The 13,256-nt window shown below is 41.7% G+C and overlaps 1 protein-coding gene across 3 annotated transcripts in view; it reads left to right on the forward strand.

Moving 5' to 3' along the window:
* LOC127658200 (histone-lysine N-methyltransferase ASH1L-like) overlaps window positions 1–13,256 on the forward strand; it is a 35,544-nt gene extending 22,288 nt beyond the window's left edge. For 2 of the 3 annotated variants that reach the window (XM_052147350.1, XM_052147356.1), the window contains 5 exons: window positions 7,736–7,873; window positions 7,976–8,030; window positions 9,789–9,903; window positions 10,723–10,961; window positions 12,209–13,256. In XM_052147350.1, coding sequence (XP_052003310.1) covers window positions 7,736–7,873; window positions 7,976–8,030; window positions 9,789–9,903; window positions 10,723–10,830 — 416 coding nt within the window. In that variant the 3' untranslated portion in view covers window positions 10,831–10,961; window positions 12,209–13,256. Of the gene's footprint in view, window positions 1–7,735; window positions 7,874–7,975; window positions 8,031–9,788; window positions 9,904–10,722; window positions 10,962–12,208 lie in introns of those variants that run through there. The other variant, XM_052147351.1, reaches the window with a different exon arrangement.

The following is a 13,256-nucleotide window of genomic DNA, read 5'->3' on the forward strand; positions in this document are numbered from 1 at the left end:
CTCATCCCTCGAAGCCCTGCAGATCTACCTCAGCTCTCGCCGGTCGCGCATATGCCGCCGCCGTCCAAGCTGCGTCAGCGCTTCATTCCATGGCTTTTCTGCAGGTCTATCAGGCCAAACTTCTCTGCACCATGGACGAATCTGGACCTGAACCTGAGGCTTTCAAGGACCTCCGCAGCGCCACTGATGTAGCCCTGCGAGCCACAAAGGCCACCGCCCGGGCCATGGCTAACCTGACTGTCCTTGAGCGCCATCTGTGGCTGACGCTAACAGAAATGAAGGACGCGGATAAGGCGCCATTCCTCGACGCGCCTATCACCCCAAGCGGCCTGTTCGGACCGGCGGTAAAAGAGTTCGCTGAACGCTTCACTGAAGCCCAGAAGAATTTGCAGGCTATGTGTCACTTCCTGCCTAAGCGCTCCAGCTCGTCACAGAGCCGCCAGAGACTGCCTCAGCTGCAGCAGCGAGCCAGGGCGGCGCCTCCCGTCTCCCAGCCCAGACCTGAAACGGACGCTCGACGCCGCTCGCGTTCTGCTAACCGAAAGCAGCCGCCTGAGCGACGGGGACCTCGGCCCAAGATCGTGCTGAACCCGGAGCCTCGTAAGCCTTCCTAGCCATAGGAAGAAAGAGAGAGTGCGTGTCTCGCAAAAGCCGGACCACTCTCTCCAAAACGTGTAAAACATTACCCAGTCCCCTTACAAGCGGCTGGAAATGTCTGTGCAGCAGTCAATGGGCCAGTCACAGAACTCGCTCACCTGCAATCAAACGCCGTTTTAACGGCAACACGCAGAAATCACAAAAAGAGTCATTTTCTGCCTGTGTCACTAAGGGGTCACGTGTCACACGAGCCACATATCAATACTGTCCAAACAGTGCCGAATACTTCCCCAGCTCAAGCTGGACGCCCCATAAATGTAGATCGTGTGCCTATTGTCATGTATGCACCACTACACACAAGCACTGTTCCCACAGTTATATACACTTCCCCAGTAAAAGGTAACGCGCGTGCGTGCTGTCATGCATGCACCCCTACACACAAACACTGTATGCATGCCCAAAAACCCCCCGCCGTGAGCGGGAGGCTTTATGAAAATGGCGCGCGTGCCTACTAGGGTATATGCACCCCCACCCATAAGCGCTGCCCATACAGTTTCAAACAGTTCTCTGGCCCATGCCGCGAGCATCACAGATGCGGCGCGAGCCAAGAAACTCCCCGCTAAGAATGGGAAGCTTTATGAAAGTGGCGCGCGTGCCTATCACAATGTATGCACCCCACCCGTAAACACTGTCTATACAGTTTCAAACATTTCTCCAGCTCATGCTGCGAGCATTCACGGAGATAGCGTGCGTGCCTGTAATCTCACACGCACCCCTGCACTCGGCACTCAACAAAGCTCCTCAGCGGCTCCGCGCCTCTGAGAGCTGTAAGCTCAGTGTTAGCACAAGGCAATTCGCCGGCAGGGTCCATACGTCACTGCGACACGCCCCCAGCCAGTATTCAGCCCATATCTGTGCGAGCAAAAGCCAGGAAAAAATCCCGACATGCGAAATGGGTTTTGAACATAATAAGACACGGTTACTCGCTTCAATTCAGCTCGCAGACCACCCCGCTTTTCAGCGGTGGTCGAGACGCAAGTGAGGAAAGATGTTTCACATGTTCTACGCGCGAGGTGCTCAAACTGATAGAGAAGAGCTATAGAAACTGTTCCTCCCTCTGTGAGCGAGGCAGGTTTTTACAGCCGCTACTTTCTCGTCGAAAAGGACGGTGGCCTCCGCCCCATCCTAGATCTCAGACATCTGAACAAAGCTTTAATGATTAGCTCGTTCAGAATGTTAGCGACCAAACATATCCTCGCGCAAGTTCAGCCCGGGGATTGGTTTCTATCAGTGGATTTGAAAGGCGCTTACTTTCACATTCGATAGCGCCTCATCACAGGCCATCTCTGAGATTAAGCTTTCGAGGGACAGTCATACCAGTACACAGTACTACCATTCGACCTATCATTGGCCCCGTACATTCACGAAATGTATGGACGCAGCACTTTCCCCCTGAGACAGCGGGAGTCGCGAATACTGAATTACCTCGACGATTGGCTAATCCTAGCACAATCAGAGAGTCAGTTAATGACACACAGATCTTGGATTATCAGTCATCTAGAATGTCTGGGTCTGAGAATCAATTTTGCAAAGAGCGTGCTATCCCCAGCCAGAATATCTCTTTTCTGGGAATAGTGCTAGTCTCAGTGCAGATGGCGGCGCGCCTCTCATCAGAGCGCTTCGCTATTCGGCGCCTTGCAACATCATTCAGAGCGGGTGCGCACGCCCCCGTCAAACGATTTCAAAGGATGCTCGGTCTCATGGCCTCGGCATCAGCTGTACTCCAGCTAGGATTGTTGCACATGCATCCTCTCCAACGCTGGCTCAAGACACGTGTCCCCACTCACGCGTGGCGCTCGAGCCACTTTTTAATCAGAGCAAATCACGGCTGTATAAAAGCCCTGACGCCCTGGAAGGCCGTCGACTGGTATCAAACCGGCGTGAGTCTGGGCGTAAACACGCGGAGAAAAATGATCACGACAGATGCCTCCAAAATAGGATGGGGGGGCCCTTTACGAGGGCAGGAAAAGCGCCTACATATAAACTGTCTGGAAATGAAAGCGGTCGCCTTGGCTCTCAGAGCCCTGCTTCCGTACCTGAAAAACGAACACGTCCTGGTCCAAACGGACAACATGGCCGGTAGTGTCAGTATATAAATCGCCAGGGTGGACTCAGGTCGAGCTCCCTGCACTCTATGGCCAGGGAGCTCATCTTATGGTCACAGCACAACCTGCTTCGCTGAGAGCAGCGCATGTGCCAGGCATCCTGAACCAGGGAGCCGGACATGCTGTCCAGAGACAAGGTTCTCCCAGGAGAATGGTCTCTCCACCCCTGGCGGTCCAGTGGTTATGGCAAACCTTGGGCGAAGCAAAGGTCGACCTCTTAGCCTCCAGGGAAAATCGCACTGCCCTCTTTTCTTCTCAAAGAGCACGGACGGCTTCGCCCAAGTCTGGCTGAGCCGCCCCTTGTATGCTTTTCCCCGATCGCGATGCTACCTCAGGTCATCAGTCGGATCAGGGAGGTGAAATGTGCAGTGCTCCTGGTAGCCCCACTCTGGAAGAACCAGGCGTGTTTTCCAGAACTGATGCAGATGATGCAATCTGCCCCATGGCCGATTCCGTTGAGGCTGGACCTCCTCAGGCAGGCCAGCGGGATGATTCTTCATCCCGCCCGATCTGTGGGCCCTTCATGCATGGCCTCTCAGCGGGTTCCAGAGAACCTCCCCAGTGGAGTGTTGAGAACCATCACTGAGGCTGGCGCCCTCTCGGCGCTTATATGCCCAAAAGTGGAAAGTGTTCAGTGACTGGTGTGATACCAAGAGCTTGAAACCCAAATCATCGCGAGATACCAAGTGTACTTGCCTTTTTGCAAGAGCTGCTGGAGGCGGGCGCACACCCTCCACGCTCAAAGTCTATGTGGCTGCCATAGCGGCGTCACACAATCCTGATAAAGGACGCTCATTAGGGAAAAAACGACCTAATCATTCGTTTCCTAGAGGCGCTAGGAGGATGAACCCTACTCGCCCCCCCCTCGGTACCGATCTGGGACCTGGCCACGGTCCTGGACGCACTCAAGAGTGCCCCGTTCGAACCTCTCCGAACCGTGCACCTTAAACAGCTCTCGCTCAAAACTGCGCACTTGCTGGCACTCACCTCAGTCAAGAGAGTGGGCGACCTGCACGCGCTGTCATCAAGCGCTGCTTGCCTGGAATTTGGACCTAACGACTGCAGAGTTGTCCTTAGGCCAAAGCACGGGTATATTCCTAAAGTGCTAAAGAACTCTCATGACGGGGCGCCTAATATATAGCCTTAGCCACGCCAATCTTGGCGGCTCTGAGCGTGCGGGCGTGAAGCGCGCTCATTGGTCGCGCGTTCAGAGTCGCCCCGTCATTGGTTCGAGCAAGTTGCCGCAGCACAGCCAATGACCGAGCTGCCTCGCTCATTGCTGCCTGCTGTGCAGCTGCAATGCGTTTTACATAAAGACTCAATATTTCTCGAGAAACGGAGTTTTCCCATAGCGTAAGCTACTTACGCAATACTCGTTCCCTCCTCTCAGGGAACCGAGGTTATGTTATTAACCGAGTCCTTAGGTGACGTGAAGTGAATCCGCGTCAGCTAGTGTTTACATGCAACAGCACTCTGTGATACACTACTAAAGCTAGGAAATAGCTTTAAACCACTTTAAACAAACATCTTCAGCATTATGTCTCATCACAGCTGAGAGACAAAACAGACTGATAAATTACAGAACTCAAGATGCTTACCTCTTACACACACACATCTATCCTTGTTTATCCAATAACTTGTTAGAAACAGCACAAGCCGTGATACTATTTCTTACAAAGTTACAATTTTTAATTACTAACGAAGGCTTGGACGCATAATTTGTTTTGAACCAGCAATGGCAGATTCTGATCCGTCACATAAGAAAGTAGTTCCATGCACAAATGCGTTTTTACTCAGTTTTTCCTATTTTTTTTTAAATGTACTTGTTCATTGAACTGTTGCATATAAGCAATATCACATTCACAATCATGTTATATGACCATAAATCTCGTGTAATATTTGCATAGATAGATAGATAGAGTATATATCTTTTATTTTTTATATATATGATTTCATTTATTTATGTATTTTTTAAAGGACCTGTTTTATTTTAGTTTTTTTTCTCTAGACAAAATCTAATATAATAATAATAATATGTGATTATTATGATTTTTAAAATCAAATTTAAAACATCAGGCTTTAAAGGGATAGTTCAACTAAAGAAAATTATATTCTCTCATAATTTACTCACACTCATGCCATCCTAAATGTGTATGACTTCCTGTCTTCAGCAGAACACAAACAAAGATTTTTAGAAATGTCCAAGCTCAATAGGTCCATACAATGCAGTGGTGATCAGACCTTTGTAGCTCCAAAAATGACATTAAGGAAACATAAACGTAATCCATATGACTGCAGTATTTGAGTTCATAACTTTAAAGGTGAAATGACAGGTGTGGGTGAGAAACAGAACAATATTTATGTCTATTTTTATACTAAATCTCCACTTTAACTTTAACTTTCAGATGTGAAAGTGAAACTAAACAGTCATCACATGTGACTTTCAGATGTAAAAGTGAAAGTGGAGCTTTAGAGTAAAAGACTGAATTAAATTTGTATCTGTTTCTCATTCACACGTTATATCGCTTCTGAAGATATGGATTTAACCACGGGAGTCATATGGATTACTTTTATGTTTCCTCTATGTTATTTTTGGAGCTACAAAGTTGTGGTAACCATTCATTTGCATTGTTTGGACCTACAGAGCTAAAATATTCTTTAAAAATCTTTGATTGTGTTCTGCTTAAGAAAGAAAGTCATACACATCTGGGAAGACATGAGGGTGAGTACATGATGAGAGAATATTTATTTTTGGGTGAACTATCCCTTTAAAGATCATTATCCTAGAGACCCAGCCATTCATTTTTGTATAGGACTTTTGCTATTTAAGTTTCTCTATAAAGGCCACAGTAGTAAATCTTGGGGTATCCTAATTGCACTCCATGGGCTCCATGTTTGGGAGTTTGACTATGACAACTTCCTCTTCTCAGTCTATAGAATTGTATGAGATTACTGTAAACTTCAGAACATCAAATATAAAATATTGACATTTGACAAGTGAAATTGAAAAACTTTTATGCTTGGTGTCACGAGGTTATAGTAAGATGATGTTGTAATATAAAACAAATAGATCTTTGTAATGACAGATCAGGCTGCTTCTACTGTAAAAACAAAATACATATAAATACAAAGCTCCGGGCTGTTTGTGTTGTGGTGGACATAAATATAATGTAATGATGATTGAGAGATATACATCAAAAGCTGGTAGTATCACATTTGATACATGTATTTCAATGTGATTTTGATATCAAATAATGTACAACATTTTAACCAAGCACAGGTTGCTTCAATTCAGCAAAAGAGAGAAAGATACAAGTTAAAGTTACAGTATGTTTTAATAGTACAATGAACTCTCTTACCTCAAAAGATCAAGAAAAATTTTATTCCTCATTATATGACCCCCTAAAGCGAATTTGCTTAGCTGCAAAGTATACCATAACTGTCTCCATACAGGTGCATGATTCTAAAGGACATTTATATTAATTGGGACAGTCTGATTATAGCGTTTTGTATGACCTGAGGTGGTTTCTTTTTGAAGAATATGGCATCAGCTAAGTCTCTCCTGTCCGCTCCTCTCCTCTCCTTCATGCTCAAAGGGCCATAACTCTGGACCAGCTCCCAAAACCACCTCAATTCTATTTCCACTCATTAGTCTAAGGACAGAGGAGGACATGTGGTTAACGGTTAGCAGTTGGCACATATAAGCTACTGGATGATTTCATGGAAAAAAGTGTATTACAGTTTTTCTGAATTGCTAAATCACATTTCTTGAAAACTTCACCCATTTTCTCACAACTTTAAACACGAAACAAAATCTTAAAACTACGTTCACAAAACCCCTGACTCTTCTGGCACAATCGCCTCAAAACCATTTCCTCTGTGCTTTCACAAAGCTTTAAGATCATACACACAGCAAGTCAGTATAAACTCTACAGAGCTTTCATTAGAGTACATCAAAAAACAGAGAACACAATGTCCAGGGCATGTAGTTACAGAATTTGTTTTTTATTATTATTGCATACACTGATCAGCCACAACATTAAAACCACCTGCCTAATATTGTGTAGGTCCCCCTCGTGCTGCCAAATCAGTGCCAACCCACATCTCAGAATAGCATTCTGAGATGATATTCTTCTCACCACTATTGTACAGTTGTTACTGAGTTACTGTAGACTGTCAATTCAAACCTGTCTGGCCTTTACACACTCATTACAGTACACTCAATAATGTTGTGCAACTGCAAAATCAGTCAATGAGAGATTCGTTCTGCCTCAGCATCACCTTCACACATAATTCGAAACAAGTGTGAACAATTTTGAGTCGTTGTGTGTAAACAATGACATCTGTGTTGTAGTTGTGTTAACTTTTGCGGCCCGTGTTTACTGTTTTTCAACACAAGTGCATCACAGTGCAAAATGTGTTTTAGTGAGTGAGAATGTGTTTAGAGTTTTGCCTTAACAGATTCGACAAATGATTTTAGAGAATGGGGTTTAGGGTTTTCCAATTATTGCATTTAAAATACAGAAGACAGAGTATGAGAGACATAGATTAGAGTCCTTTACTGTAACTGGAGCATTGAATAAAGGTGTGGTTAAAGTGTTAGTTCACCCAAAAATGAAACATCTGTCATGATTTACTCACCTTCATGTTGTTCCATAAGACTTTCTTTTTTTAAAGGAACACAAATTAGATGTTTGGAAGAATGTTAGTCTCAGTCACCATTTATTTTCATTGCATCTTTTTTCCAAACAGTGAAAGTGAATGGTGACATTCTGCCTAACACCTTTTTTTTGTTCCACAGAAGAAAGATAGTCTTGGGGGTTTGGATGGAACAACATGAGGGGTAAATGATGACAGAATTTATATTTCTGGTTGATCTAGCTCTTGGCTGTGGCTATGCATTTTTCATGTGTGATGTGTCATGCCAATGCAATACTTTTTGTGTAAGTAGATGTGTGTTCTGCACATTACAGACCAGTGCCTGACTCCATCATGTCCACAGTCTGAGAACGGACTCCGTGGAGAGAGAGAAGAGGAGAGGAGAACTGTACAGGGCAGCAACCTTACGCAAACACTCCAGGAGATCTATGATGTCATTGTCAGTTACAAGGGTTCGTCTGTTGAATTTATTAATCAAGACATGGTACAAAAAGCTGTGGCACAGCATAACAACCAGCACAGCTGATGTTAATTTCTATAATTTGTCTTGTCAGGGTCATCTGGACAAACCCTCGCCGCTCCTCTGCTGAATCTGTGTTCCAGAAAGAGGTTTGTTTTTAATTTGTATGATTGTTCAGCATCTTTTTACACTGTTCTCTTCACAATTCTGATTAGAGTTAGAGATACTGCATAGTGCTCTTAAAGGGACAGTTCAATGAAAAATTAAAATTCTGTTGTCTTGTTTATTCACCCTCATATCATTCCAAATCCGTTTGACTGTATAAATTGTTTTCTTTCTTGGAACACAAGGGGAGAAATTTGGAAGAATGTTGACACTGCTCTTTTTCCATACAATGAAAGTGAATGGTGTCTAAAGGCCGATTTATATTTCTGTGTCATACCTAGGCCTTAAGCCAGCATCTCACTTGCTGATTTTTCCAATTATTTTCAGGTGTTAGTTTCATTATTATAATCACCAGCCAGGTGGAGGGAAACAGAGCACGTACTAGCATCTATCAGCAGGAATTAATCACTTGACCATCGGGACTCCCTGCTGAGTTAATGGCTTCAAAGACTAAAAAAACACATCCAGCTTGTTTGAAAAAATCATTCTGTAAGTGAGTTAGGGTTTTGTGTTCTCGTCAAGTGACTAATGAACTTCTTCTTTAACTGAAGATCAGACAAGATGCAAGGCTGATGTGAAAGTTTTCACGTAGTACGCCTGTTGTTCTTTCAGCGAACTCCATGTGAAAGGGATTAGTTACAGTGAGTCTTTATGTGTGTCACCCCTCCTCCATTTCGTGTCACGAAGTGTGACATACCTCAGACTGAAAAGTCAGAGATCTCGAAAAAAAATGTGTTGACTGGAGTCTGCAAGTGTGGTGCCAGTATTAAGCTCCGCCAATGCGGTGGTTTGCATTTATAGTTTTGCATTGATGTGTCTGTGTCGTTTTGTGAGTACACGTCAAGTGCTAGTATATTTAGAAAATGACTTAATTATACATAATACAATTATACATTCAAAAGTATTTAATTTATTATTGTAGCATTAAAAACGAGTTCAACGTATGCTGTATTTAGGTACATATTATTATTGTACATGTTGTCTGCCATGCAGATATGAAATTAAATAAATTTACTCTTGAGTCGCTTAAATAATAAGAGATTAATTTTTTGGCATTCTTTGATTCCCCCATCAAAGTAATTAATATCTAGTTGACCAACACAACTTTGATGTCGTTTTGAAGCTTAGAAGTTGGACTTTACAGTTAATTTAGGCAATAAAGCCAGATGTGAAAAGGTGCTTTTTAATTCGCTGACAAATTAGAAGTGTTCCATTTTCATAATTATCAAATATTATTATTTGCTCTAAAGATGTGTATTTTTGTTGTGTCTTCGCTTGTAACTTCTTAAAACACAGACAGAATATAAAAACAGCAGATGTCCCCAAAAAACAAAAGGAGTCCAACTACAATGTGACACGATCACTGATCATTGGATACAAATCATAGATCTTAAAATAAGACGCTACCTCAGCTTTCTTTTTGTCATTTTGGGGGACGGTCTCTGGTAACAAAGCAGACCAATCACAATTTTTGTGGTCTGCATTAACGTGACACGCTGTTATATTTTTGGAGAGGTGCACGTCAGTCTATGGCATAGATTTGATGCAGAAGGAAATAAGGCTGTTAGTCTCTAACATTTTGCCTTTTGTGTTCCACGGAACAAAGTCATTTGGATTTGGAACAATGTGAGGGTGAGTACTGTAAATGTTTTGGTGAACTATTCTTCTAATATTCCCAGCTTGCTGAAAAGAAAAAAAAAGTATGAAAAAACAAGATTTGATTTGCATGTTTTCTCTTCCAGGTCTGTCTCAGCTCCTGCTGATCTCAGTACATTGCAGAAGCAGCTCATCTCAGGGTATTATGAGAGCCTGGATGCCTTTCACTCAGACATGCTCAGGGTGTTCCAATGCGCTGAGGTCAGTTTGAAACAGTAATCTGGGCTGTCTTAAGTTGTTCTTCATGCTAACCATGAAACATCCACAAATGATTCAGTATTTACAATAGAATAGAATATGATTAGTTAAATGTATTACATGATATGCTGATTAATGTATTTATTTAATTTAAAAAAATCTAAATAATTGAAATTGTGGTAGATGCGTATATTATTGAATAGAATTACAAAAAGTGGCTTTAGAAGTCAAAATATTGTTTGATGTTTTTACATAAGACCTACACTTACATTCCCTTACAATCCAGTCTAAGCTTTAGATTGACTTAGGATCCACTCACACAGAACATGTTCTCCCATACTGTTTTTTTTTTTAATTGTTGGTCTATGTAAACATGTGCTAGATAGATGCCTTTGGTCATTATATAGTGACTATTTTCATTGTCTCAGGTCACGAGTGCCACGTTTGTAACCATTACACCTCACCATCCTCCCTAAAAAGAAAAGATGCTGATGTTTTGGCAAGCACATGCAGATAGTCATTCTTTACTCACACTTGTATTGTCCCAAACCCAATTGCCTTTCTTTCTTCAGTGGAGCACAAAAGGAGATTTTAGCGTTGAATTTTAACCTCAGTCACCATTGACTTTCACTGTATGGAAAAAAGATACAAGGAAATTAATGGTGATTGAGGGTAACATCTCCTTTTGTGCTCCACGAAAAAAAGAAAGTCATACGGGGTTGAAACAACAGTGAGAGTGAGTGAATGGTGACTGAATTTTAATTTTTATATGAACTATCACTTCAACATTTCATATTCTCATTATGTTTTGTGTTTTATCAGAAATACTATGGCTGTGAGTCCTCAGTGGGTCGTAATGTAAGGCAGCTGAGGGAAGTGTACCATAGTGCTCATCAGGAGGCCTTAACTCAAACTGGCAACTTCCTCTGAGAGGCAGAACACAGCACCTGTGTCCTCTGACAGGGCGTGGCTATGCCAAAACACAGAGGCATGATGGGCCTTCCAGAGGGCAGATAATGCTCTTCGATGCTGTTTGTTGCTTTCACAGATGCACTAGACAGGTAAAACTCTGCTTCAACATCCAAAAAAACAGTATGCACACAATCACCACACACAGACTGATACACAACTTCAGAAACAAATTAATTTAGAGAAACTGATTCTGTAGTGTTTCATTGCAGACAGCATGCAGCGTCAGCTGAATCTTTCCCTCATTCACTCAAGGCTATCCAAAACATATATCTGCATTAATTTTAACCATGTAATACAAGTCTCAGCCAATAGTTTCCTTGTGTTGGAGTGGGCAGTCAGATCTAGGTGGAACACACTTCCCTGGCACAAATTATATAATAATTTAAGGCCACTGCATGGATTAAATGCATGGATCATTTTGTTTTTCCCTTGCTAAAAGTCTCATGGCATTTTCATTATTGAAAGTTTTTATTTAATGTGTCAGTTTCTAAATGGGTATTTATACTTGGTCATTTCATGCGGTTTTACTGATTAGATTCTGTAGCAATCCGAACATGAAAAGACCCAGTTTAAATGCCTTCCAACCTCAGGAGGTGGATTGAGACTCATGCAAGGTGTGACTCTGCCAAATGTAACTATGTAATATCTATTTTAAAATCACGTGCGTAAAATGTACTCCTTCCAAACCCTGCAATCCAAACATGAGCAAGCAATCATGGATGAGACACATGGATAGAGTAACCACAAACCTCAAATACTAATTGCCATAGTGGGGAAGAGAGCATAAAAAAAAATGCCCTCAGACTTATAGAAACAAAACGATCAATGAAATCATAGCAAAACTGTGCTACCTGGCCCTAGCATCATCACAGAATTAAACAACGCTATATTTGTGCATCCCGCAGGAATGGAAGGTTGGATTTATACTGTATTTGTTTTGTCGATACATACTCAATCGGTTAGCAAAACAGTCATTCCAGATGCATGAAGTGACTAAATGTAAATATGCCTTAATATTTATATTTGAGCATGTAAGTTTGTAAGGTTATTAGGGGTGGCTGTGGCTCAGTTGGTAGAGTGGGTGGGCCACTAATCACAGGGTTGGTGGTATGAATCCTGGCCCACATGACTCCACATGTCGAAGTGTTCTTGGGCAAGACACTGAACCCCAAGTTGCGTTGTCCCAATGGCGGCTAGCACCTTGGTGTATGAATGTGTGGGTGAATGAGTCACAGTGTAAAGCACTTAGAATACTGTTAAGGTTAAAAAGGTGCTATATAAGTGCAGACCATTTACCATTTCTTGTACTATATATAATTTTCTTTCTCCTCTGTAGGTTAATACAGCACTCCTGGAAATGCCGTTTGTAAGAATGGACTTTGTTGACGCTTGACAACTTGATTAGTTGAAAACATGCTTTTTTCTCTCAGGGAAATAAAAATCAAGGGAAGGGGCAGGAGACATGATAAAAACAATTCAAAGATCCCAGATCCTTGTATGCTAAACCTGAACAACATGCAATTCTTTGCATCTTTAAATGTTGTAGACTGAAGATGAACATGTTGAACGGAATGCAGGAAACCAGAGAGATGCTTTGGGTCAAAGGATTGGACATGCACTTACTGTTTTAAATAATTCAACACACTTACATCAGAATACCTTTCAAAAGAAAATGGACTCCACTTCTTGAATTAGGGTTCACTGACTAAACAGTTGTCAACACCATGAACAGAAATGTGGTCTACTGTCTTTTTTGTATTAGGGTTGGGTGGGTTATAACTATTAAGTAAGCAATAGTGCATGAAAGGATTTCATGATGCAGCCTTAATATAAGGAAATGTGTATGTTTATAGCCATTTTAGAACAGTAATTCATTTTAAAGGGAATTTAATACCAGTTTGTGCAAAGCTGTCTTGTGCTAGTGATGTTTTGTAAAACATTGATTTGAAGCAGTAATCTTTATAGCTTTGAGATTCTCATAAATATTTTATACTGTTTATTGTATATTTTGTATATTGTACGTCATGAATATTCAGCAGAATTATGTTTATGTTTTAAAGAAACTATATTTACAGTCTTAAATGTTTGTTGATTAATGATTGTTTATTCTTTAATAATATTTGTATTTTTATGGATAGTTTTTAAGGTGTCTCAATGCAAAGCATTTCTACTTTTAAATGGGACATTTAAAGCTTGACTTTTTGGAGTCTTTATGTGTGACACTTTTTATTGCTTAATAATGTGTAATAGCTGTTTATAAAACAGAATATTATGGCTATGTTATACTAGTTGTTGTTGGAAGCTCATTAAGTAGAGCTTAAAGCTTATAATTAGCAAATTAATTAAACTTAACTCATCAGTTAACTAATAAAATTAAGACAATA

The sequence above is a fragment of the Xyrauchen texanus genome, chromosome 17 (assembly GCF_025860055.1).
Source record: "Xyrauchen texanus isolate HMW12.3.18 chromosome 17, RBS_HiC_50CHRs, whole genome shotgun sequence".
In the NCBI taxonomy this organism is placed as follows: Eukaryota; Metazoa; Chordata; class Actinopteri; order Cypriniformes; family Catostomidae; genus Xyrauchen; species Xyrauchen texanus.